The sequence below is a fragment of the Oncorhynchus clarkii genome, chromosome 3, assembly GCF_045791955.1.
Source record: "Oncorhynchus clarkii lewisi isolate Uvic-CL-2024 chromosome 3, UVic_Ocla_1.0, whole genome shotgun sequence".
NCBI lineage: Eukaryota > Metazoa > Chordata > Actinopteri > Salmoniformes > Salmonidae > Oncorhynchus > Oncorhynchus clarkii.
In genome coordinates, this window is record NC_092149.1 from 44,592,394 (window position 1) to 44,614,100 (window position 21,707).

Here is a 21,707-nt window from a genome sequence, read left to right on the forward strand (position 1 = left end):
AGTTTGATTGGTTTAAAATATATGTCAATCGAACATCTCAAACGTAACATACCCGCCCTGTTCTCCAGAACGAGGAGTTAGGGGAAATTAAGTTGTTTGACAACAACTAGCCAGTAGAAATACTTTTTAGATCACGAGAAAATAATTTTGCACGATAGTGATGAAGTTTGTTAATAGGTGTGGTGTATAGGGTTAGTATAAGTATTACACTTCCCAAAGGATATTTTGTAAACATTTCGAAGTTACCTTCTGAGCTTGGTGAGTTAAAAAAGCTACTGTAGCGTGCTAAACGAGCTAGGTAGCTAGCCGGCTGTGAGTTTGCTAATCGTTCGTTGTTTTTAACTAATAGCTACTTTTCGCTTGCTACTAAGATGGCTAGCAACTTTCTGGAAATTGTATTTGACTGTGTTCTCGTGGTTATTTAGTGTGTTGTCGCAATTTGATTTAGCCAGCCAAGTTAGCGAGACAAGATTAACATTTGGCTGGCTAGCTAGCTAGCTGTCAGTGTCCTACAGGTTCATGCACAATATGTCAACAAACTAAGCTATCTAGCAAGCCAAAATAAAAGTAGCTAGCTAATCAATCATCAGTTCTAACTAATCCTCAACAAACTCATTGCCACGGTCTAACTGAAAGGTAGCATACAATAATAGCGATTTAATCAGCAAGTTTGAGTGACATCCGGATATTACTTTGGAAAATCACCAGTAACTCATAAAAGAGTTTACCATTTGGCTATGGGTGGGGATGGCCCAATACAGATAGACACCTAGCTAACTTCTTAACATGTAGCTCCCAGGGACCCTGCATTAGATTTGACCCAGTTGATTTCTATGATCTGATCATTCTGTTTTCTATTGTCTGACCACAAATATTTTTATTTTACCTTTATTTAACCAGGTAGGCCAGTTGAAAACAAGTTCTCATTTACAATTGTGACCTGGCCAAGATAAAGCAAAGCAGTGGGACAAAAACAACACAGAGTTGTAAACAAACATACAGTCAATAACAATAGAAAAATCTATGTACAGTGTGTTCAAATGTAGAAGATTAGGGAGGTAAGGCAATAAATAGGCCATAGAGGTGAAATGATTACAATTTAGCATTAAAGCTGGAGTGATCGATGTGCAAGTAGAGATACTGGGGTGCAAAATACCAAAAAGATAAATAACATGTGTAGCTGTCAATGTAGCCTACAGCTTAGGCTAATTATGGTGATGAGCAAATATGCCATTGTCAGGACATGATTTGATTTGTTAGTTACCATCAGAGCCATATATTAATACACTACATGACCAAAAGTATGTGGACACCTGCTCATTGAACATCTCATTCCAAAATTCTGGGCATTAATATGGAGTTGGGCCCCCCCTTTGCTGCTATAACAGCCTTCACTCTCCTTGGAAGGCTTTCCACTAGATGTTGGAACATTGCTGCGGGGACTTTCTTCCATTCAGCCACAAGTGCATTATTGAGGTCGGACAATGATGTTGGGTGATTAGGCCTGGCACGCAGTCGGAGTTCCAATTCATCACAAAGGTGTTCGATGGTTAGGGCTCTGTGCAGGCCAGTCAAGTTCTTCCCCACCGATCTCAACAAACCATTTTCTGTATGGACCTCGCTTTGTGCATGGGGGCATTGTCATGCTGAAACAGGAAAGGGCCTTCCCCAAACTGTTGCCACAAAGTTTGAAGCAAATAATTGTTTAGAATGTATGCTGTAGTGTTAAGATTTCCCTTCACTGGAAATAAGGGGCCTAGCCCAAACCATAAACAGCCCCAGACCATTATTCCTCCTCCACCAAACTTTACAGTTGGCACTGTATTGGGGCAGGTATTGATCTACTGGCATCTGCCAAACCCAGATTAGTCTGTCGAACTGCCCGATGGTGAAGCGTGATTCATCACTCTAGAGAACGTGTTTCCACTGCTCCAGAGTATTTGTATTTATTAAGGATCCCCATTAGCTGTTACTCTTCCTAGGGTCCAGCAACATTAAGGCAGTTATTTACAATTCAAAATATTAGATGACATTTCATAACACTTTTCACAACACATTAAGTATGTTCCCTCAGGCCACTTCTCTACTATCACATATCTACAATACAAAATCCATGTGTACTTGTCTGTCTTATCGTGTGTGTCTCTTCACAGTCCCCCCTGTTCCATACGTTTTTTTTTATTTGTATCTGATTCTACTGCATCAGTTACAAAAACAAGTAGTCAAATGGTGGTGAGCTTTACACCACTCCAGCCACTCTTGGCATTGCACATGGTGATCTTAGGCTTGTGTGCAGCTGCTCAGCCATGGAAACCCATTTCATGAAGCTCCCGACAAGAAGTTATTGTGCTGACGTTGCTTCTAGAGGCAGTTTGGAACTCTGGTATTGAGTGTTGCAAACGAGGACAGATGATTTTTACTCGCTTCAGCACTCGGCGGTCCCTTTCTGTGAGCTTATGTGGCCTATCACTTCACGGCTGAGCTGTTGTTGCTCCAAAACGTTTCTACTTCACAATAACAGCACTTACAGTGGACCAGGGAAGCTCTAGTAGGGCATAATTTTGAAGAATTGAAAAAGCCGAATCCACTCATTTGAAGGGGTGTCCACATACTTTTTTTGTGTGTATGTACATTTGAAGTCGGAAGTTTACATACACCTTAGCCAAATACATTTAAACTCAGTTTTTCACAATTCCTGACATTTAATCCTAGTAAAAATTCACTGTTTTAGGTCAGTTAGGAGCACCACTATTTTAAGAAAGTGAAATGTCAGAATAATAGTAGAATTATTTATTTCAGCTTTTATTTTTTTCATCACATTCCCAGTGGGTCAGAAGTTTACATACACTCAATTAGTATTTGATAGCATTCCCTTTAAATTGTTTAACTTGGGTCAAATGTTTCGGGTAGCCTTCCACAAGCTTCCCACAATAAATTGGGTGAATTTTGGCCCATTCCTCCTGACAGAGCAGATGTAACTGAGTCAGGTTTGTAGGCCTCCTTGCTCACACATGCTTTTTCAGTTCTGCCCACAAATGTTCTATAGGATGAGGTCAGGACTTTGTGATGACTCCAATACCTTGACTTTGTTGTCCTTAAGCCGTTTTGCCTAGACTTTGGAAGTATGCTTGGGGTCAATGTCCATTTAGAAGACCCATTTGCGACCAAGCTTTAACTTAATATATCCACATAATTTCCCCCCTCATGATGCCATCTATTTTGCGAAGTGCACCAGTCCCTCCAGCATCAAAGCACCCCCACAACATGATGCTGCCATCCTGGTTGGGATGGAATTTTTCGGCTTGCAAGCCTTCCCCTTTTCCCTCCAAACATAACGATGGTCATTATGGCCAAACAGTTCTATTTTTGTTTCATCAGACCAGAGGACATTTCTCCAAAAAGTACGATCTTTGTCCACATGTGGGGTTGAAAATCGTAGTCTGGCAGTTCTGGAGCAGTGGCTTCTTCCTTGCTGAGCGGCCTTTCAGGTTATGTTGATATAGGACTTGTTTTACTGTGGATATTGATACTTTTGTACCGGTTTCCTCCAGCATCTTCACAAGGTCCCTTTCTGTTGTTCTGCGATTGATTTGCACTTTTCCACCAAAGTACTTTAGTTTCTAGGAGACAGAACGCTTCTCCTTCTTGAGCGGTATGACAGCTGCTTGGTCCCATGGTGTTTATACTTGCGTACTATTGTTTGTACAGATGAACATGGTACCTTCAGGTATTTGGAAATTGCTCCCAATGATGACCAGTCTTGTGGAGGTCTACAAAAATTATTTTGATTTCCCCATGATGTCAAGCAAAGAGGCACTGAATTTGAAGGTGGGCCTTGAAAAACATCTACAGGTACACCTCCAATTGACTGAAATGATGTCAATAAGCCTCTCAGAAGCTTGTAAAGCCAAGACATCGTTTTCTGGAATTATCCAATCTGTTTAAAGGCACAGTCAACTTAGTGTATGTACACTTCTGACCCACTAGAATTGTGATACAGTGAATTATAAGTGAAATAATCTGTAAACAATTGCTGGAAAAATGACTTGTGTCACGCACAAAGTAGATGTCCTAACCGACTTGCCAAAACTAGTTTGTTAACAAGAAATTTGTGGAGTGGTTGAAAAATGATTTTTATTGACTCCAACCTAAGTGTATGTAAACTTCCAACTTCAACTGTATGTGTGGCTCTGGTTACCATAGTGTACTGTAATGTGCATTTTTCAGTGACTGCATAGGCCATGATCTCAGTCAGATCATGTGTGCTGCAGTTTGTTTACGTAATAGCTCATCATTCGTCTGCAATACATTTTATCCAAAGGGAAAGCGGTGCATTCTTTTCCCGTCCTACATCCAGACTCAACTCATCACCTTCTCATCATGCCTTTCCCCTTCGGGAAGTCTCAGAAGAGCCCAGCAGAGATTGTGAAGAGTCTGAAGGAGAACGTGGCTTACTTGGAAAAGCTGGATGCGGCAGAAAGCAAAAAATGTGAAAAGGTCAGGTGGACTGCTGTTTTGAGAGCATGCTAGAAATTGTCTGTTGGCATTTGTTAGTTAAAGTTGGTCTCTAATGTTTGAGCATCAAGACAGCAGCATCATATAGAAATGGCGTGAGAGTTATTGGATGCGTCTGAAATGGATGCGTATTGGATGCGTCTGAAATGGCACCCTAATCCCTATATAGTGCATTACTTATTAGTGCATTACTTGACCAGAGCCATATATGGGGTTTGGTTAATAGTTTGGTTAATAGTGCTCTATATTATAGGGAATAGGGTGCCATTTCAGATGCAGCCCCTGATTTTAACTAAGTGCTGTTCCCTCATCTTCTTGTCACCAGGTTGCAGAAGAGGTGTCGAAGAACCTGTCATCTCTGAAAGAGGTGCTGTGTGGTACAGGGGACAAGGAGCCCCAAACGGAGGCAGTTGCCCAACTGGCCCAGGAGCTCTACAACACCAACCTCCTTATTGCTCTCATTGCAAACCTGCAAAGGATTGATTTTGAGGTGGGGAAATGTTCTACCCATTAGTTTTGTGTGTGGGGGAAATATATTCAGGATACAAAGGTAGTCCATAGTGGATGTATGAATCAATACAGAAGAGGGAGGAGCATAAAGCACTGGGGAGTGACTGTGTTCTGTGGGCCTCTCATTCCTTTATCTCAGTATTTTTTTAACATGCGCATAGGGTATCACCCTCCTATTCTTCAGTGATTGTAATATTTATCATCATCGTCCACCAGGGAAAGAAGGATGTGGTCCAGCTGTTCAGCAACATTGTACGGCGTCAGATTGGCACCCGTACGCCCACGGTTGAGTATATCTCCTCACACCCACAGATCCTCTTCATGCTGCTGAAAGGGTGAGTCTCAAAGCTGCCCATTTGCCATCTGTTAGATCAGTAGACATGATAAGCAAGAGGTTTGGATTTATCTATTTTAGTTAGGTTTGTCCCCATTTTCATTGACTTTTTAGGCATTTAAGTCCCCTGTTTGTTCATTTACAGATAGGGCTGTTGCGGTGACCGTGTTACCGCGGACCGGCAGTCATGAGTCATGACCACAGTAAATTTCCACGTGACCGTTGTCACAGTAATCTCCTCTTATGCACTCTGGACATGCGTTGGTAGTACCCAACTCGGTCACGACCATCAGGTCGCTAATGGCCTGGTACTCGGCTCTCTATTTTCCCTCTAACCACTCTGATATGAATAAAAATGCAATCGAAAATTACATCAAAACAGTATCATGCTTTGAAAACTCACCTCACTGTGATCGATCAATTTGAGGAAAGAAGTTCAACAAGAGGTTTGAACTGAGTGGAAAACATTGGTCGTTGTGGATGTTTTTTCAAAGCTGAACACAACAAAATGGACAGCGCTTTCTAAGGTGATGATTCATTCAAAACGCCAATATTATTAGAGCTTACGCATAGGCCTATAGAAGAGCCCAAGCTAAAAAATAAATAACTGAATGATAAATGATTTGGCCTTTATATGTATATTACGCACAGCATAAAATATAAAGATTTAAGATGTCTTTGGTACATAATTGGTCTAGCCTATACAAAAAAAAAAAAAAAAAATACTAGTAATCGCCTTTGAGTGTGCACTGTATAATGCATACATGATGGACTGGTTAACGTATGCTACGCTCCAAACTTTCTATCAATGAGTTTGGGAGAGAACGTATAGGCCTAGGCAATGCTATTGGTTCATTGGCTTACAGAGTTAGCCTAGAATTTATAGTGAATTCAATTTTGAATAGCCTTGTAATAGGGCATTAAATAATATAACAATTTAGGCTATAGCCTATTGATGATGTGAGAAACTCACAAAAAAAGTTTGCACTCGTTTTTCCAATCATGCTGGGTAGTCTACTCCGGTTTTAGAGCGGGGCATTTGCTTAATATGAACAGCTGAGAAATAAATATAGTTGCAGCTGAGATCCTCTTTTTAGTGGCAACCATGCAGCCCATATTTGTTTTGATTTCTATCTTTCATAACTAAAGTTGCCAAATAACTCTAAATCTAGTATATAGGACTTTGATCACTTTTATGCTCAACATAGCCTCTTCATTTGTGCACTCACTCCGGAATGGGAAAAATATCCTATCTATTTTATTAATTTAAGTAAATTATATTCTTCTTAATATAAAATAATGGCACTTATTAGCACATTGTGTCTGCTAAATGAACTAGCCTATGGAATGGTGCATAGCCAGATAACATACAGTTGGCCAACTCATTCTGTTCTTCTGAAATACATTTTCTTCATATCATAATGTTTCTTTATTTATTTTAGGCAGGTTTAATGCATTTGTGATGGTGTATATAAAATTGATTTATTAGACTTTAAAAAAATATATATATATGTTCCAAAGGCTTGTGTGCGTGGAGGCCTGGAGATGCTAAACATGCTTGTTAATTAACGATCAATTGCCATGCGACCAGCAGGCAATTTCATGACAGTCATCTGGCAAAATTTCATGACCGCCACATCCCTATTTACAGACCCACGTGCATACAATCGCAACAGATCCTAAATGAATAATCACCAACAAAACACACCCATGTAGTAGTGTTGAGCACTACTGACATGAATCCCACCTTTGCAGGTACGAGAGTGCGGAAGTGGCTCTGAACTGTGGGATGATGCTAAGGGAGTGCCTGCGTCATGAGCCCCTGGCGCGCAGCGTTCTTTTCTCTGAAGACTTCTACTGCTTCTTCCGCTATGTAGAGCTGTCCACCTTCGACATCGCCTCAGATGCTTTCGCTTCATTCAAGGTACACTGCTGCTTTTCTCACTTCTTTATGGCCTATGTGCTTACTATAACTAAGCCTTGTCCGAGCCAGAAAGGCTCCTGCCCTATGTCCAACCTCCTGTATCGTGAGGCAGCTTGATGCACAAGTACAGTGGAGCAAAAAAGTATTTAGTCAGCCACCAATTGTGCAAGTTCTCCCACTTTAAAAGATGATGGAGGCTTGTAATTTTCATCATAGGTACACTTCAACTATGACAGACAAAATGAGAAAAAAAATCCAGAAAATCACATTGTAGGATTTTTAATGAATTTATTTGCAAATGATGGTGGAAAAATAAGTATTTGGTCAATAACAAAAGTTTCTCAATACTTTGTTATATACCCTTTGTTGGCAATGACAGAGGTCAAACGTTTTCTGTAAGTCTTCACACACTGTTGCTGGTATTTTGGCCAATTCCTCCATGCAGATCTCCTCTAGAGCAGTGATGTTTTGGGGCTGTTGCTGGGCAACACAGACTTTCAACTCCCTCCAAAGATTTTCTATGGGGTTGAGATCTGGAGACTGGCTAGGCCACTCCAGGACCTTGAAATGCTTCTTACGAAGCCACTCCTTCTTTGCCCGGGCGGTGTGTTTGGGATGATTGTCATGCTGAAAGACCCAGCCACGTTTCATCTTCAATGCCCTTGCTGATGGAACGAGGTTTTCACTCAAAATCTCACGATACATGGCACCATTCATTCTTTCCTTTACACGGATCAGTCATCCTGGTCCCTTTGCAGAAAAACAGCCCCAAAGCATGATGTTTCCACCATATTTTGGTTTCATCTGACCATATGACATTCTCCCAATCTTCTTCTGGATCATCCAAATGCTCTCTAGCAAACTTCAGACGGGCCTGGACATGTACTGGCTTAAGCAGGGGGACACGTCTGGCACTGCAGGATTTGAGTCCCTGGCGGCGTAGTGTGTTACTGATGGTAGGCTTTGTTACTTTGGTCTCAGCTCCCTGCAGGTCATTCACTAGGTCCCCCCGTGTGGTTCTGGGATTTTTGCTCACCGTTCTTGTGATCATTTTGACCCCACGGGGTGAGATCTTGCGTGGAGCCCCAGATCGAGGGAGATTATCAGTGGTCTTGTATGTCTTCCATTTCCTAATAATTGCTCCCACAGTTGATTTCTTCAAACCAAGCTGCTTACCTATTGCAGATTCAGTCTTCCCAACCTGGTGCAGGTCTACAATTTTGTTTCTGGTGTCCTTTGACAGCTCTTTGGTCTTGGCCATAGTGGAGTTTGGAGTGTGACTGTTTGAGGTTGTGGACAGGCGACTTTTATACTGATAACAAGTTCAAACAGGTGTCATTAATACAGGTAACGAGTGGAGGACAGAGGAGCCTCTTAAAGAAGAAGTTACAGGTCTATGAGAGCCAGAAATCTTGCTTGTTTGTAGGTGACCAAATACTTATTTTCCACCATAATTTGCAAATAAAATCATTAAAAATCCTACAATGTGATTTTCTGGATTTTTTTTCTCATTTTGTCTGTCATAGTTGAAGTGTACCTATGATGAAAATTACAGGCCTCTCATCTTTTTAAATGGGAGAACTTGCACAATTGGTGGCTGACTAAATACTTTTTTGCCCCACTGTACATCCCCTGGACAGGACGTTAGCACTCGTGATCTGTTATTTATTTATCTAATATCCTGTTCTTTTCTCTCAAATGTGTTGCTAGGATCTTCTCACGAGACATAAGATTATGTGCGCAGATTTTCTGGAGACCAATTATGACAGGGTGTTTACAGAATATGAGAAGCTACTGCATTCCGAGAATTATGTCACCAAACGGCAGTCCCTGAAGGTACTCTATATCACGTTTGATGCTTCATGGTATCACTTTGTCATAAAACCCAACATTTTAAAGTTTTGACCTCCCACGTGACTCAATTATTTATTCTGTTACTGAAATATCTTACTAACTTATCCTAAAAGCAATGATGACCCTCCTTTATATTACTAACCAAACTGTTTTGTAGCTCCTGGGAGAGCTTCTTCTGGACAGACATAACTTCACTGTGATGACCAAGTACATCAGTCGTGCAGAGAACTTGAAGATGATGATGAACATGCTGCGAGACAACAGCCGCAACATCCAGTTTGAGGCCTTCCATGTCTTCAAGGTGTGTAGAAATATTTTATTAAGGGATCGGCCAAGGCTGAGGGTACAGATTCTGGCCTCATTCTCTGCTTGTCCTACTTTCTACCGTTTTGGGTTACTTGACCTAAAATACATGTTATTCACATTTTCATCCCCTAATCTATGATTCTCAGTCTTTATAGAGGATGCAGAAATATTAATGCTGCCTTTAAAAGTTAGTTATAACTTCATACTGTTGTATTATTCTAAATAAATGATTCCATTAACATATACTAAGGTATACATTTACCAGTTAACCAACTAGAATAGATGTCAGGCTATGGCACTCACGCTGTAGCACTATTCAATACAAAGACTGTCCGCTCTGGTCCTAGGTGTTTGTGGCCAACCCCAACAAGACTCAGCCTGTGCTGGACATTCTGCTGAAGAACCAGGCCAAGCTGGTGGACTTCCTGAGCCACTTCCAGACAGATCGCTCTGAGGACGAACAGTTCTGTGATGAGAAGAACTACCTGATCAAGCAGATCCGTGACCTGAAGAGGCCCCCGCCACCAGAGGAGGCGTGAGGGGACAGGCAGGGGGACGCCAGTTCAGAGGTAGAGAGTGAGAATGATGGTGAGAGCGAGCGAGAGAGTCATGCTTGACAAGAATCTATTACTCTTCCCTTCTCTTAACTTCAAACATAGGAAAAATATATTGTACAAACTCCCTCCTCATCCCTTTTTAAGTTTCTAATGCTCATGTGGGAACGGAGGTAATTTTTAAGGCACACACAACAAGAGTGACCCAAGAACAGTTATTTAAACCCAAGAACAGCTATTTCAACCAATTCGTATGAATCAATGCACTTTGTCAGATGATGTTAAATTGGACCTTAAACACGCCATTATTCTCTTAAGCACAGTAGCACACCTGAGCAATTTCCTGGGAAATTAGGAAACGTGGTCAACATAAAACGGAATAAACTCTTGACAACAGGCAGTCTCACCAAACTTTACAGGAAATGTAAAATGGATTTGCAAGCTTTTAAAAGGCGATGTCCTATATGATATTTTAGGACCTAGAATTTTTAAATCAAGATATTATTTTGCTGGCATTATTCTATAATAGTTAACATTTTATTTTGTAACTAACACCACACTAAACAAATTCACTAATATCTTGGTTTATTGCTTTATTTAAGAGCTCTCATTGATCTGTGACTTTTAATATGTGGATGACCTTAGTGGTATTATTATTTGCTTGGGATAGACACTTGGGTTGAAGTAGGTCTTTAGTTGATAACTACGTAATTATCTTCAGTCCAGCTCCTAACAGCATACAAAGTGACAATAGAAAGCTCAAAGATGCGAGTCCTCTGCATCAGTTGTTCTAATAGAATCCATCAGAGATGGCAGTAAAAAAAATATGAAACATGAATCGATTACATTTGTGAGGTAGGAGCCAGGCTGGTAGGAGCCAGGCTGGTAGGAGCCAGGCTGGTAGGAGCCAGGCTGGTAGGAGCCAGGCTGGTAGGAGCCAGGCTAGTAGACTAAAATAGACTGTCAGATAACGCTGCAGGGTGACCATAGGCAGCCATCCATTCTTTACTCTGATTGATCCCAATGTTGGCACTCTCTTTTTCCCCGCCCAGATGCTCGCTAGTTTTCATATGCAGTTAGAAACTGGTGTGAGATAGGAAGATGTTTTTTCTTTCAGAAATGATCACTTAATAATATTGCTTTGCAGACAACTGATAAGATGTATCCTCCCAATAATATTACTAACACATCTTATCGGACAACAATAATGCAACACAAAAGTAACACTGTAATGTTGCAGGGCAACAGAATCTGCCCGAGCTCTGATACTCCTAAGATGCTAGTAAGCGTGGGCTTCCATGAGCTGCATGCTGTGTTTCAGGCCTCACTCTCATGCAGTTAGATGCACTGGTCAGGAAGCCATTGCAGAGGCCTGTGATTGGACCCTTTTTTTTCAATTTTCGCCTAAAATGACATACCCAAATCTAACCGCCTGTAGCGCATGACCTGAAGCAAGGATATGCATATTCTTGATACCATTTGAAAGGAAACACTTTGAAGTTTGTGGAAATGTGAAATTAATGTATGAGAATAACACATTTAGATCTGGTAGAAGATAATACAAAGAAAAAAAACATGCGTTTTTGTTCCATCTTCGAAATGCAAGAGAAAGGCCATAATGTACTATTCCAGGTTAGGCACAATTTAGATTTGGCCACTAGATGGCAGCAGTGTATGTGCAACGTTTTAGACTGATTCAATGAAACAGTGCATTTCTGTTCAAAATGTTGTATCAAGACTGCCCAAATGTGCCTAATTGGTTTATTAATACATTTTCAAGTTCAAAACTGTGCACTCTCCTCAAACAATAGCATGGTATTAATTCAAGAATTTAAGCTTTCTGCCCATATCCGATATGTCTACTGTATGTCCTGGGAAATCTTCTTGTTACTTACAATCTCATGCTAATCACATTAGCCTACGTTAGCTCAACCGTCCCGTGGTGGGGGGGGGGGGGGGGGACACTTAGAAGTTAAACACATTAAATGTTCCACATAATGACCTGCATTGTCAAACTTGAAGCCAATTGGGATGATTTATGTTGAATCCAAAGCACCAAATTGGCCACATTCTCTTAATGGGTGTTCGACTCTATCAATAATTACTTTGTAAATTGCCCAGATGAACAAAAAAAAAAAGAGTATCTTGAAATGACAGCATTTTTACCTTACCTGGTGTCACTTAAATTGCATAATAACAGATTACAAAAATATATGGTGTCTGTTTTGCACAATTCTTGTATATACCTCATGGGGTTTTGAGTTCATAAGTGCTGTGTTCTCTACTTTCCTTGACAAGATATTTGATTTGATATTTTGGATAAACAGCATTGGTTTGTATTATGCATGCTAAATAAATCAATGTTTTTGTTTGAACTTAAGCAGGGAGTGGGACCTGGTTTTCTCTTAGGGGAAAGACTTCAACTAAATGTATTTGTTGGGTGCCTCATGTCAATTCATAATGAATTACAGGATTGGCCCCACAAAAGTATGAATGTTGCCTTACTTTCAGAATTTTTATTTGATTGTTAAGACCATGTATGTGCTCAATGTTCTTAACCAAAGGTAATTTGAGGTGGAAAATAATGCATTTCAAGTCCCAAACATAACGCCAACTTCACAGGCGCAGATAAAATTAATTTAAATTGGTAAATAATTAACTGCAAATGTGATAAACCATGAATGGAATACCTCTGGACTAGAGACTAGGACTTTTGGAAAAAGTGCAGTTTAGTACTGTAGGTTTAATCTGGGTCACTATAATCAGCCCACATACTATTATTTATTGGAATTTCAGATCACCTGTTTTGTGGTATACCAAGCATTAATCAAAATGTTTTATCACAACTTCAAACTGAATAATTTCTTAGAGGAAATCCAATATAAAGCTAAATGTTAGAGATCATTTTCAGACCTCTGGTTACTTGGCTAGTATAATAACTCAATGGCAATATAAAATTATCAAGGCTAAATAATTGTTGGGTGATTCAGAATTTTAAAATGTTTATGCTTTACTTTTTTCACTCTGTTTCCCATAGGCTTTGTGTATCTGATTTATTTTTACTGTGGGAAAAGATTAAATGTGTACATAGCTTTATTTTAAAAGGTGAATGTGTGGAAACATTAAAAAAAATTAAGACACCACTTTGTGTTTTTATTACAAGGTCTCCTCTAGGTCTCTCTGTAGAGCTATAGCATGCTCCAACAGAGTCCTCCTGCCTCTGTATTTTAATTGTCAGCTGATTTCCAAGCCTCTTGATATCCAATGTTAGTCTCATTCTCTCTCCTGGCTTCCTGCGCTTCTTTCAACACTTTCTTTTCAGTTTCTCACATAGCATCCTCTTCTCCATGGTGTCTTTGGCCTCGGTTGCTTGTGCTTGAAGCTGGACAGATATCTTGTGTTCCTCTGCCTGCAGTGCATCCTTATGCAGTGTCCTCCATGCAGCCTCCTGCCTGGCCAGGCCCAGCTGCTCTTCCAGCAGGCCTAGCAGATCCTCCCCCTTCCTCTTGGCCTCCGCCACTGCTTCTCTCAGCCTAGCCCTCATCCTGCATCTGTCCTACTCCACCTCGTGGACCCCAATGTCATGATTGTTCCAGATACACCTACTGCTCTCCGCCTTTCTGTCCCTGCCTGTAGTCCTCATGCTCAAAGCCGCACTCTCCAAGTCTTCTTTGATGATCCTCTGAAACAGTGCCTCCTTTCTCCTCTGTTTTACCCGCTGTAGAGTAGCCTTGTAGATGTCCTGTCTATAGAGACTCCTCTGTGTATGGAAAAGGACAATAATGCCTCTGTTACCTTGAGCGCTCCAGCCTTCCCAGACCAACAGATATTGTTCTCCACCAGAGTCAACAAGGATGGCCCCCTGATTCACAATACATTTTCTATCAGTTGTCTCCCCTTTCTCAACCTTGGCCTCTAATCATTAGGATTGAAATATTTATCATATAACTTAGGTCTTCCTTTCTTGGATGAAATAGCCTATTTATTGGGATGCACTTAAAACTGCGGCCATTAAGTTAGCTAAAAAGCCTACATTTGTCTAAATGATTAAGGCAAAGTGCTAGCTTTCTTGAGCTATAATTATTTCCTTAAGTTATGTACTGATTATTCAATACAAGATGCAAGGTAATGTTCATAATGTCTACTTCAGCTTGCTTACAGCTTCATTCAGTGCATATAGTGGTTCTTCCTGTAAAAGTTGTACGTCGTACTGCAGCACACCTTGCGGGCTGCCGCAGAATTCTGTGGCGCGTTATTTGTCAGCCATAGTTTTCATTAATGCCATTTACAAGCATTTTGCTACACCTGCAATAACACGTGTAGCTAATCACGTGTATGTGACCAGTAAACATTTTATTTAATGCTAGTTTGACCACCAGAGGGCATATTTGAGAAGCATTTGACTGTTTTAAATAGTGGCTGCACTAGAGAATAAGAAATGTAGCTTAATTAATTGGATTAATATGGTGTTTCTGTTCCAAGAAAAATTGAATGAAAACCTGAATGAAAAAAAATATGGCGCTGCACAACGTGACCGGTAGGGAGTAGGCTACAGTACTAAAAGCTAAATAATCCTAACATTTCCACACCCTAATTGTTGTCTAACCAATACCCAAATGATTTATCAAGACCAGTCCCCATGTTTGTCTCAGCAGCATGAAACAGAGCTGAAATAGTTGACCACACGCAGGTAGGCTATTGCTTCAAATCCTATTGCTTCCATCTTCAATAAGCTTTAAATTCCACAATGTCACATAATTGAACACACACACTTCTTAAAACTCTGAGAAGGGTAATAGGAGGTGATCTGCACTGCATATTAAACTTCCATTCTTATTGCTATATCCACGTGTTACTGTGTGTGTTCGATCCTCTCTCTCTCGCTCCTACACACATGCTGTCTTGACCTCTGAATGCTATGAAAAGCCAACTGGCATTTACTCCGAAGGTGATGACCGGTTGCACCCTCTATAACCACTGTTTATGTTATATGACTGGTCATCTATGAATGTTTTAACAGCTTGAAAGATTATCTATCCTTTATGGCCATGTACTCTAATCTCCAACCAGTTTGGATTTAAGTAAAACTTTTGTATGACTGACGCCTTTAGTGAGATGTCTAATGCTTTAATAATTTCTGCCCTCAGATTTCATATTCATTATATAAATAGGCCCATGTGCACCTTCATCAGTTGAACCGCAACATGTCGACTAAAGCGATTTAATTCATGGATGCATTTCAAAGTTTTTAATATTGTGATGGTGATCTGTTCCAATCCAATGATCGTTATTATTAACCCTGCATTTTAATTATATAAAAGGCATTTTGTTTATCACAAGCGTAGCAGGCTGTGAATTCTGCAAACAAGCCAACCTAACTAAGAAATAAATGTTGTTGGTTGCCATGGTGAATAATACATTGATATATTTCAAATGTATTTATATAGCCCTTCTTACATCAGCTGATATCTCAAAGTGCTGTACAGAAACCCAGCCTAAAACTCCAAACGGCAAGCAATGCAGGTGTAGAAGCACGGTGGCTAGGAAAAACTCCCTAGGAAGACCCAGTCTTCTTCTGGCTGTGCCGGGTGGAGATTATAACAGAACATGGCCAATATGTTAAAATGTTCATAAATGACCAGCATGGTCAAGTATTAATAATCACAGTAGTTGTTGAGGGTGCAACAAGTCAGCACCTCAGGAGTAAATGTCAGTTGGCTTTTCATAGCCGATCATTAAGAGTATCTCTACTGCTCCTGCTGTCTCGAGAGAGTTGAAAACAGCAAGTCTGGGACAGGTAGCACGTCCGGTGAACAGGTCAGGGTTCCATAGCCGCAGGCAGAACAGTTGAAACTGGAGCAGCAGCACTGCCAGTTGGACTGGGGACAGCAAGGAGTCATCATGAGGCAGGACTACCTCAGATATAACAGACTGACCCTAGCCCCCCGACACATAAACTACTGCAGCATAAATACTGGAGGCTGAGACAGGAGGGGTCAGGAGACACTGTGGCCCCATCCGATGATACCCCCGGACAGGGCCAAACAGGCAGGATATAACCCCACCCACTTTGCCAAAGCACAGCCCCCACACCACTAGAGGGATATCTTCAACCACCAACTTACCATCCTGAGACAAGGCTGAGTATAGCCCACGAAGATCTCCGTCACGGCACAACCCAAGGGGGGGGGCGCCAACCCAGACAGGAAGATCACGTCAGTGACTCAACCTACTCAAGTGATGCACCCCTCCTAGGGACGGCATGGAAGAACACAAGTAAGCCAGTCACTCAGCCCCTGTAATAGGGTTAGAGGCAGAGAATCCCAGTGGAGAGAGGGGAACCAACCAATATTAGCATTTTTTTGTTGGGGCAAATCTCTGCTTTTAGAGTACTTAACAATGCACATGGTGGACTTGGTATGATGGACTCACTGATGGTTGAAGATGATGAGCGATCGGCAAAGGCAATCAACATTGCTCTAATCACAGTCAGACGACAGTTAACTTGAGTGGACTTATGGAAAGGCTCTAAGACTATAGATATAAATAATATATTTTTTCCCCAGAACATTAACCATGTGTGTTCTCTTGTCTTGTACTGTTCTGTATTTGTTTCGACCCAATGATTCGGCTGACAAACAAAGAACCTTGCAGGCCCAGGCATGGATCAAAGCTGGCGAGACATTCAATGAGATATGCTGTACCCTATGTCAGAGAGGTGTTTTTGGGACCACATCGTGTCTATTGTCCTGCTAATAGCCCTTGTGGAAAAACAAGTGTTTGAAATATTTTTTTCCACTTCCACTTGCCTCATTCATTTTTGCAGTAATGCTGCAATTAGTTGGTTGTAATTTTGTGTATAGCAGACATTTCCATATTTATGTTAGCTGAATGTGTGACAGGTCCACCAGTCCTATTTATGATGTAATTTACAAAGTTTTACCTTTCTAAAAAAAGGTTTTTAAAAAATGTTAATATTTGATGTTAAACCACAATATTTGTTGTATTATTTGTTCTGTCTTCTGGTGGATTAAACTGAAATTGGAACCAACTTTCTATGGCTTGTTTAAAAAAGAACAATGTTTTCGAGATTTCGATTTCAAAGACCCGGTTCACCAGCAACCCCTGATCCCCTTCGGACGCGGCCATGCCTAACGGGGAAAGGGGGTGCGCCATGCGGCCGTGCCTTATGGTTAAAGGGGGTGCCTCATGCGGCCGTGTCTAACGGGGAGAGGGGAAATGGAGCCGGGCAACATGGAGATGCGGGGAACCGAGCTCAGGTGAGAGCCGAAGAACCCGGCGCAGAGGGAAGGTAGAAGCTTATAGTGTCTGCGCCATCTGTGGCTGCAGAGGACACACTGCCGGTCGGTGCCGTGTTGGTTCCTCTGGGAGTCGAGGCAACAGGCAGGGCACTCTGGCATCACCCCAGGTGAGTTTGCACCACACTCATCCAGAGTCCTCTGTTGATCAACTGTTTGTGCCTGTTTGTTTCCCTGAGTTTTCCCCACATTCCCAGCATAAGGAGCTCGTCGATTCAGGCGCAGCTGGGAATTTTATCGACAGAGCCATTAGGTTAGGGATCCCCATTTTTACTATAGTTAGACCCTTCCTGGTACACGCTCTAGATAGTCGACCATTAGGGTCCGGGCTAATTAGGAAGGCCACCATCTCCTTGGCCATGGTTATGCAGGGGAATCATGAGGAGAGAATCAGTCTCTTTCTCGTTGACTCACCTGCATTTTCTGTGGTACTAGGCCTTCCCTGGTTAGCTCTGCATAACCCTACTATTTCCTGGCCACAGAGAGCTCTCACGGGGTGGTCGCGAGAGTGCTCAGGGAGGTGTGTAGGGGTTTCTGTTGGTGCTACCACGGTGGAATGTCCAGATCCGGTCTACACCGTGCACATCCCCCCCAGAATATGCCAATTTGGTTCTCGCCTTCTGTAAAAAGAAGGCGACTCAATTACCACCTCATCGACAGGGGGGATTGTGCAATACATCTCCTGGCAGACGCTGTGCTTCCCAGGAGTCATGTGTATCCCCTGTCGCAAGCAGAGACGCTGGCTATGGATACATATGTCTCTGAATCCCTGCGTCAGGGGTACATTCGGCCCTCTACTTCACCTGCCTCCTCAAGTTTATTTTTTTGTGAAGGAGGATGGAGGTTTACGCCTGTACATTAACTATCGAGGTCTCAATCAAATCACGGTGGGGTACAGTTACCAGCTACCTCTTAACGCTACGGCGATTGAGTCAATGCATGGGGCGTGCTTCTTAACGAAACTGGATCTCAGGAGTGCATATAACCTGGTGCGTATCTGGGAGGGAGACGAGTGGAAGACAGCGTTCAGTGCCACCACAGGGCATTATGAGTACCTCGTCACGGGTTGAAGAATATTCTATCAGTTTTCCAATCCTTTGTAGACGAGATTTTCAGGGACCTACACGGCAGGGTGTAGTGGTGTATACCGATGACATTCTGATTTATTCCGCTACATGCGCCGAGCATGTGTCCTTGGTGGGCAAGGTACTTGGACGACTGTTGTATGTCAAGGCTGAGAAATGCCTGTTCTTTCAGAAGGCCGTCTCCTTCCTAGGGTATCACATTTCCACATCAGGGGGGGAGATGGAGAGTGACCGCATTTCAGCCATACGTAATTGGTAAAGGAGGTGCAGTGATATTTAGGGTTTGCCAATTACTACCGGAGATTTATCCAGGGTTTTGGCCAGGTTGCTGCGCTCATTACCTCATTGCTGAAGGGGGGTACTGTAAGGTTGCAGTGGTTGGCTGAGGCGGACAGGGCATTTGGGCAGCTAAGAGCTCTGTTTACTTCGGCTCCGGTGGGCAGCGTTCGTGCCCTGGGCCGAGATGGTACAGAACTCGCTTCGCCACTCCTCTACTAACCTCTCCCCCTTTCAGTGTGTATTGGGGTACTGGCCCATCCGGATCCCTCTTTGGCATTCATAGTGGCGGTGGATGCGTCCGAGGCTGGGATAGGAGCTGTGCTCTCATAGCGCTCGGGCACGCCACCGAAACTCCCCCCTGTGCTTTATTCTTGAAGAAGGTCAGTCCAGCGGAGTGTAACTATGATGTGGTGGACCCTGGAGTTGTTGGCTTTGGTTAAAGCGTTGAAAGCGTGGGGATATTGGCTTTCCTCATCTGGACTGACCACCGCAAACTGGAGTACAAGCGGGCCGCGAGGAGACTGAATCCTCGTCAGGCAAGGTGGGCCATGTTTTTTACTCGTTTTGTGTTTACCTTATCCTGCAGACCAGGTTCCCAGAATAAGAAGGCAGACGCACTGTCCAGACTTTATGACACAGAGGAGCGGCCCATGGATCAGACTCCCGGCCTCCTGCCTGGTAGCGCCAGTCATGTGGGATCTGGATGCGGACATTGAGCAGGCGTTGCTAACGAAGCCCGCTCCCCCCCAGTGTCCCGTTGGGCGTAAGTACGTTCCGTCTGCTGTCCATGACCAGTTGATCTCTTGGGTCCACACGTCTGCCTCCTCTGGTCATCTGGGGATCGGTCCTATGGTGCTCTGTCTTACTGGGAAGTACTGGTGGCCCACTTTGGCAAAGGACGTGAGAGTTTGTTTACTCCTGCTCAGTGTGTGCTCAGTGTAAGGCTCCGAGACACCTGCCCAGAGGTAAGTTACATCCCTTACCCGTTCCACAACGACCTTGGTCACATCTGTCAGTGGATTTCTTAACAGATCTTCCTCTCTCACAGGGAAATACCATGATCCTGGTCGTTGTTGATCGTTTTTCTATGTCCTGTCGTCTCCCTACGGCCCTACAGACTGCGGAGGCCCTGTTTACACATGTCTTCTGGCACTACGGGGTGCCTGAGGATATAGTGTCGGATCGGGGTCCCCAGTTCATGTCGAGAGTTTGGAGGGTGTTCATGGAACGTCTGGGGGTCTCGATCAGCCTTACCTCAGGTTTTCACCCCGAGAGTAATGGGCAGGTCGAGAGAGTCAACCAGGATGTGGGCAGGTTTCTGCGGTCCTATTGCCAGGACCGGCCTGGGGGAGTGGGCAGTGTTCATGCCCTGGGCCGAGATGGCACAGAACTCGCTTCGTCACTCCTCCACTAACCTCTCCCCCTTTCAGTGTGTATTGGGGTACCAGCCGGTTCTGGCACCGTGGCATCAGAGTCAGACCGATACTCCTGCGGTGGATGACTGGTTTAGGCGCGCAGAGGAACATGGGAGACCGCTTGTGTCCATCTACAGCGAGCCGCACGTCGTCACCACAGTGAGACCCCTGTGTTCGCACCGGAGGACCGGGTCTGGCTCTCGACCCGTACCCTGCCCCTCTGCCTGCCCTGCCGGAAGCTGGGTCCACGGTTTGTGGGGCCATTTAAAGTCCTGAGGAGGGTGAACGAGGTATGTTACAGATTACAACTTCCCCCTGATTATCGTATTAACCCCTCATTCCATGTGTCTCTCCTCAGGCCGGTGGTGGCTGATCCGCTCCAGGATTCTGAGGTGCGGGAGGTCCCTCCGCCCCCGTTGGACATCCAGGGGGCCCCGGCGTACATCTTTCGTTCCATCCTGGATTCAATGCGTCGGGTAGGGGGCCTTCAGTACCTAGTGGAGTGGGAGGGGTGCGAACCGGAGGAGAGGTGCTGGGTTCCGGTTGCAGATATTTTGGATCCTGAACTGCTGCGGGAGTTTCACCGTCGGCTTGCCGCTGGAGCCGCACGTCAAAGGGGGGATACTGTCACGACTTCCACCGAAGTTGGCTCCTCTCCTTGTTCGGGCGGCATTCAGCGACCGACGTCACCGGCTTTCTAGCCTTCGCCGCTCCATTTTTCATATATCCATTTGTCTTGTCTTGTTTTCATACACACCTGGTTTGCTTTTCCCCAATCAATCCACTTGTATTTAACCCTCTGTTTCCCATCATGTTTTGTGTGTAATTATTTTCATGTTATGTTGTGGTTGTTAAGCGCTCTACTTTATTGTTCCGTTTTTTTTGAGCGTGTTTGTTTTCGTTGTGCTCCCGGTTTGGAACTATAATAAAGTGCGCTTTATTTAATCATACTCTGCTCTCCTGCATCTGACTTCACCTTCATACACAGCCTGACAGTCGCTCTAATCACAGTTGAAGAAACTTGAATAGACTTATGAAAAGGTTCTGTAAGACGTACATGTGAAATGGCACCGGAGCAGAAGGCAGACGTTTTAAGTGCCCCCAACCGATTGTGTTTTTTTGTTTGTTTATCTGCGTTGTTTTGTAACTTTTTGATTTTTTACTATTTTTGTGCATAATGTTGTCGCTACTGTCTGACTGAAAATAACTTCTAGACATCAGGACTGTGACTACTCACCACGGACTAGCAGAATCCTTTTTCTTCTTTCACGACTCTGACGAGCCCGAGACGAAGGATATACAGCTCCCTCGGGAACAGTCATCTGCGTTTAGAGGAGGCGGAGAAAGAGAGGCCGGAGAGCGGGCTGCCTTCTGAGGAGTAGGAGGCGATCAAATAAACCCCCAATCGCCTCAATTCTGCTTGCAAACATGCAATCTTTGGACAATAAATGGATGAGTTATTGGGAAGATTAAACTACTAACGGGACATTAAAAATGTAACATCTATGCTTCACGGAGTCGTGGCTGAACGACGACAATATCAACATACAGCTGGCTGGTTATACGATGTACCGGCAGGATAGAATAGCGGCTTCTGGTAAGACAAGGGGCA

General features: G+C 43.2%; 1 protein-coding gene across 2 annotated transcripts; it reads left to right on the plus strand.

The window, feature by feature from the left end:
* The first annotated feature begins 31 nt into the window (after window positions 1-31).
* Window positions 32-13,140, plus strand: LOC139396062 (calcium-binding protein 39-like). 2 transcript variants are annotated; one of them, XM_071143292.1, is made up of 8 exons: window positions 32-258; window positions 4,322-4,497; window positions 4,841-5,005; window positions 5,242-5,360; window positions 7,115-7,283; window positions 8,994-9,119; window positions 9,295-9,438; window positions 9,791-13,140. In XM_071143292.1, exons 2-8 carry the CDS (start codon window positions 4,381-4,383, stop codon window positions 9,980-9,982), a joined length of 1,032 nt encoding a protein of 343 aa, XP_070999393.1. In that variant the 5' UTR covers window positions 32-258; window positions 4,322-4,380; the 3' UTR covers window positions 9,983-13,140. The 2 variants fall into 2 exon arrangements, with proteins under 2 accessions (XP_070999393.1, XP_070999394.1); XM_071143293.1 differs by having other exon boundaries at window positions 49-258; window positions 4,358-4,497.
* The last annotated feature ends 8,567 nt before the right edge of the window (window positions 13,141-21,707 follow it).

Coding starts and splice junctions, on each gene's coding strand:
- LOC139396062 (XM_071143292.1), top strand. CDS start 4,381: ATGCCTTTCCCCTTCGGGAAGTCTCAGAAGAGCCCAGCAGAGATTGTG. Junction 5,361..7,114: donor CTCTTCATGCTGCTGAAAGG/GTGAGTCTCAAA, acceptor CCACCTTTGCAG/GTACGAGAGTGCGGAAGTGG. Junction 9,439..9,790: donor AGGCCTTCCATGTCTTCAAG/GTGTGTAGAAAT, acceptor CTCTGGTCCTAG/GTGTTTGTGGCCAACCCCAA.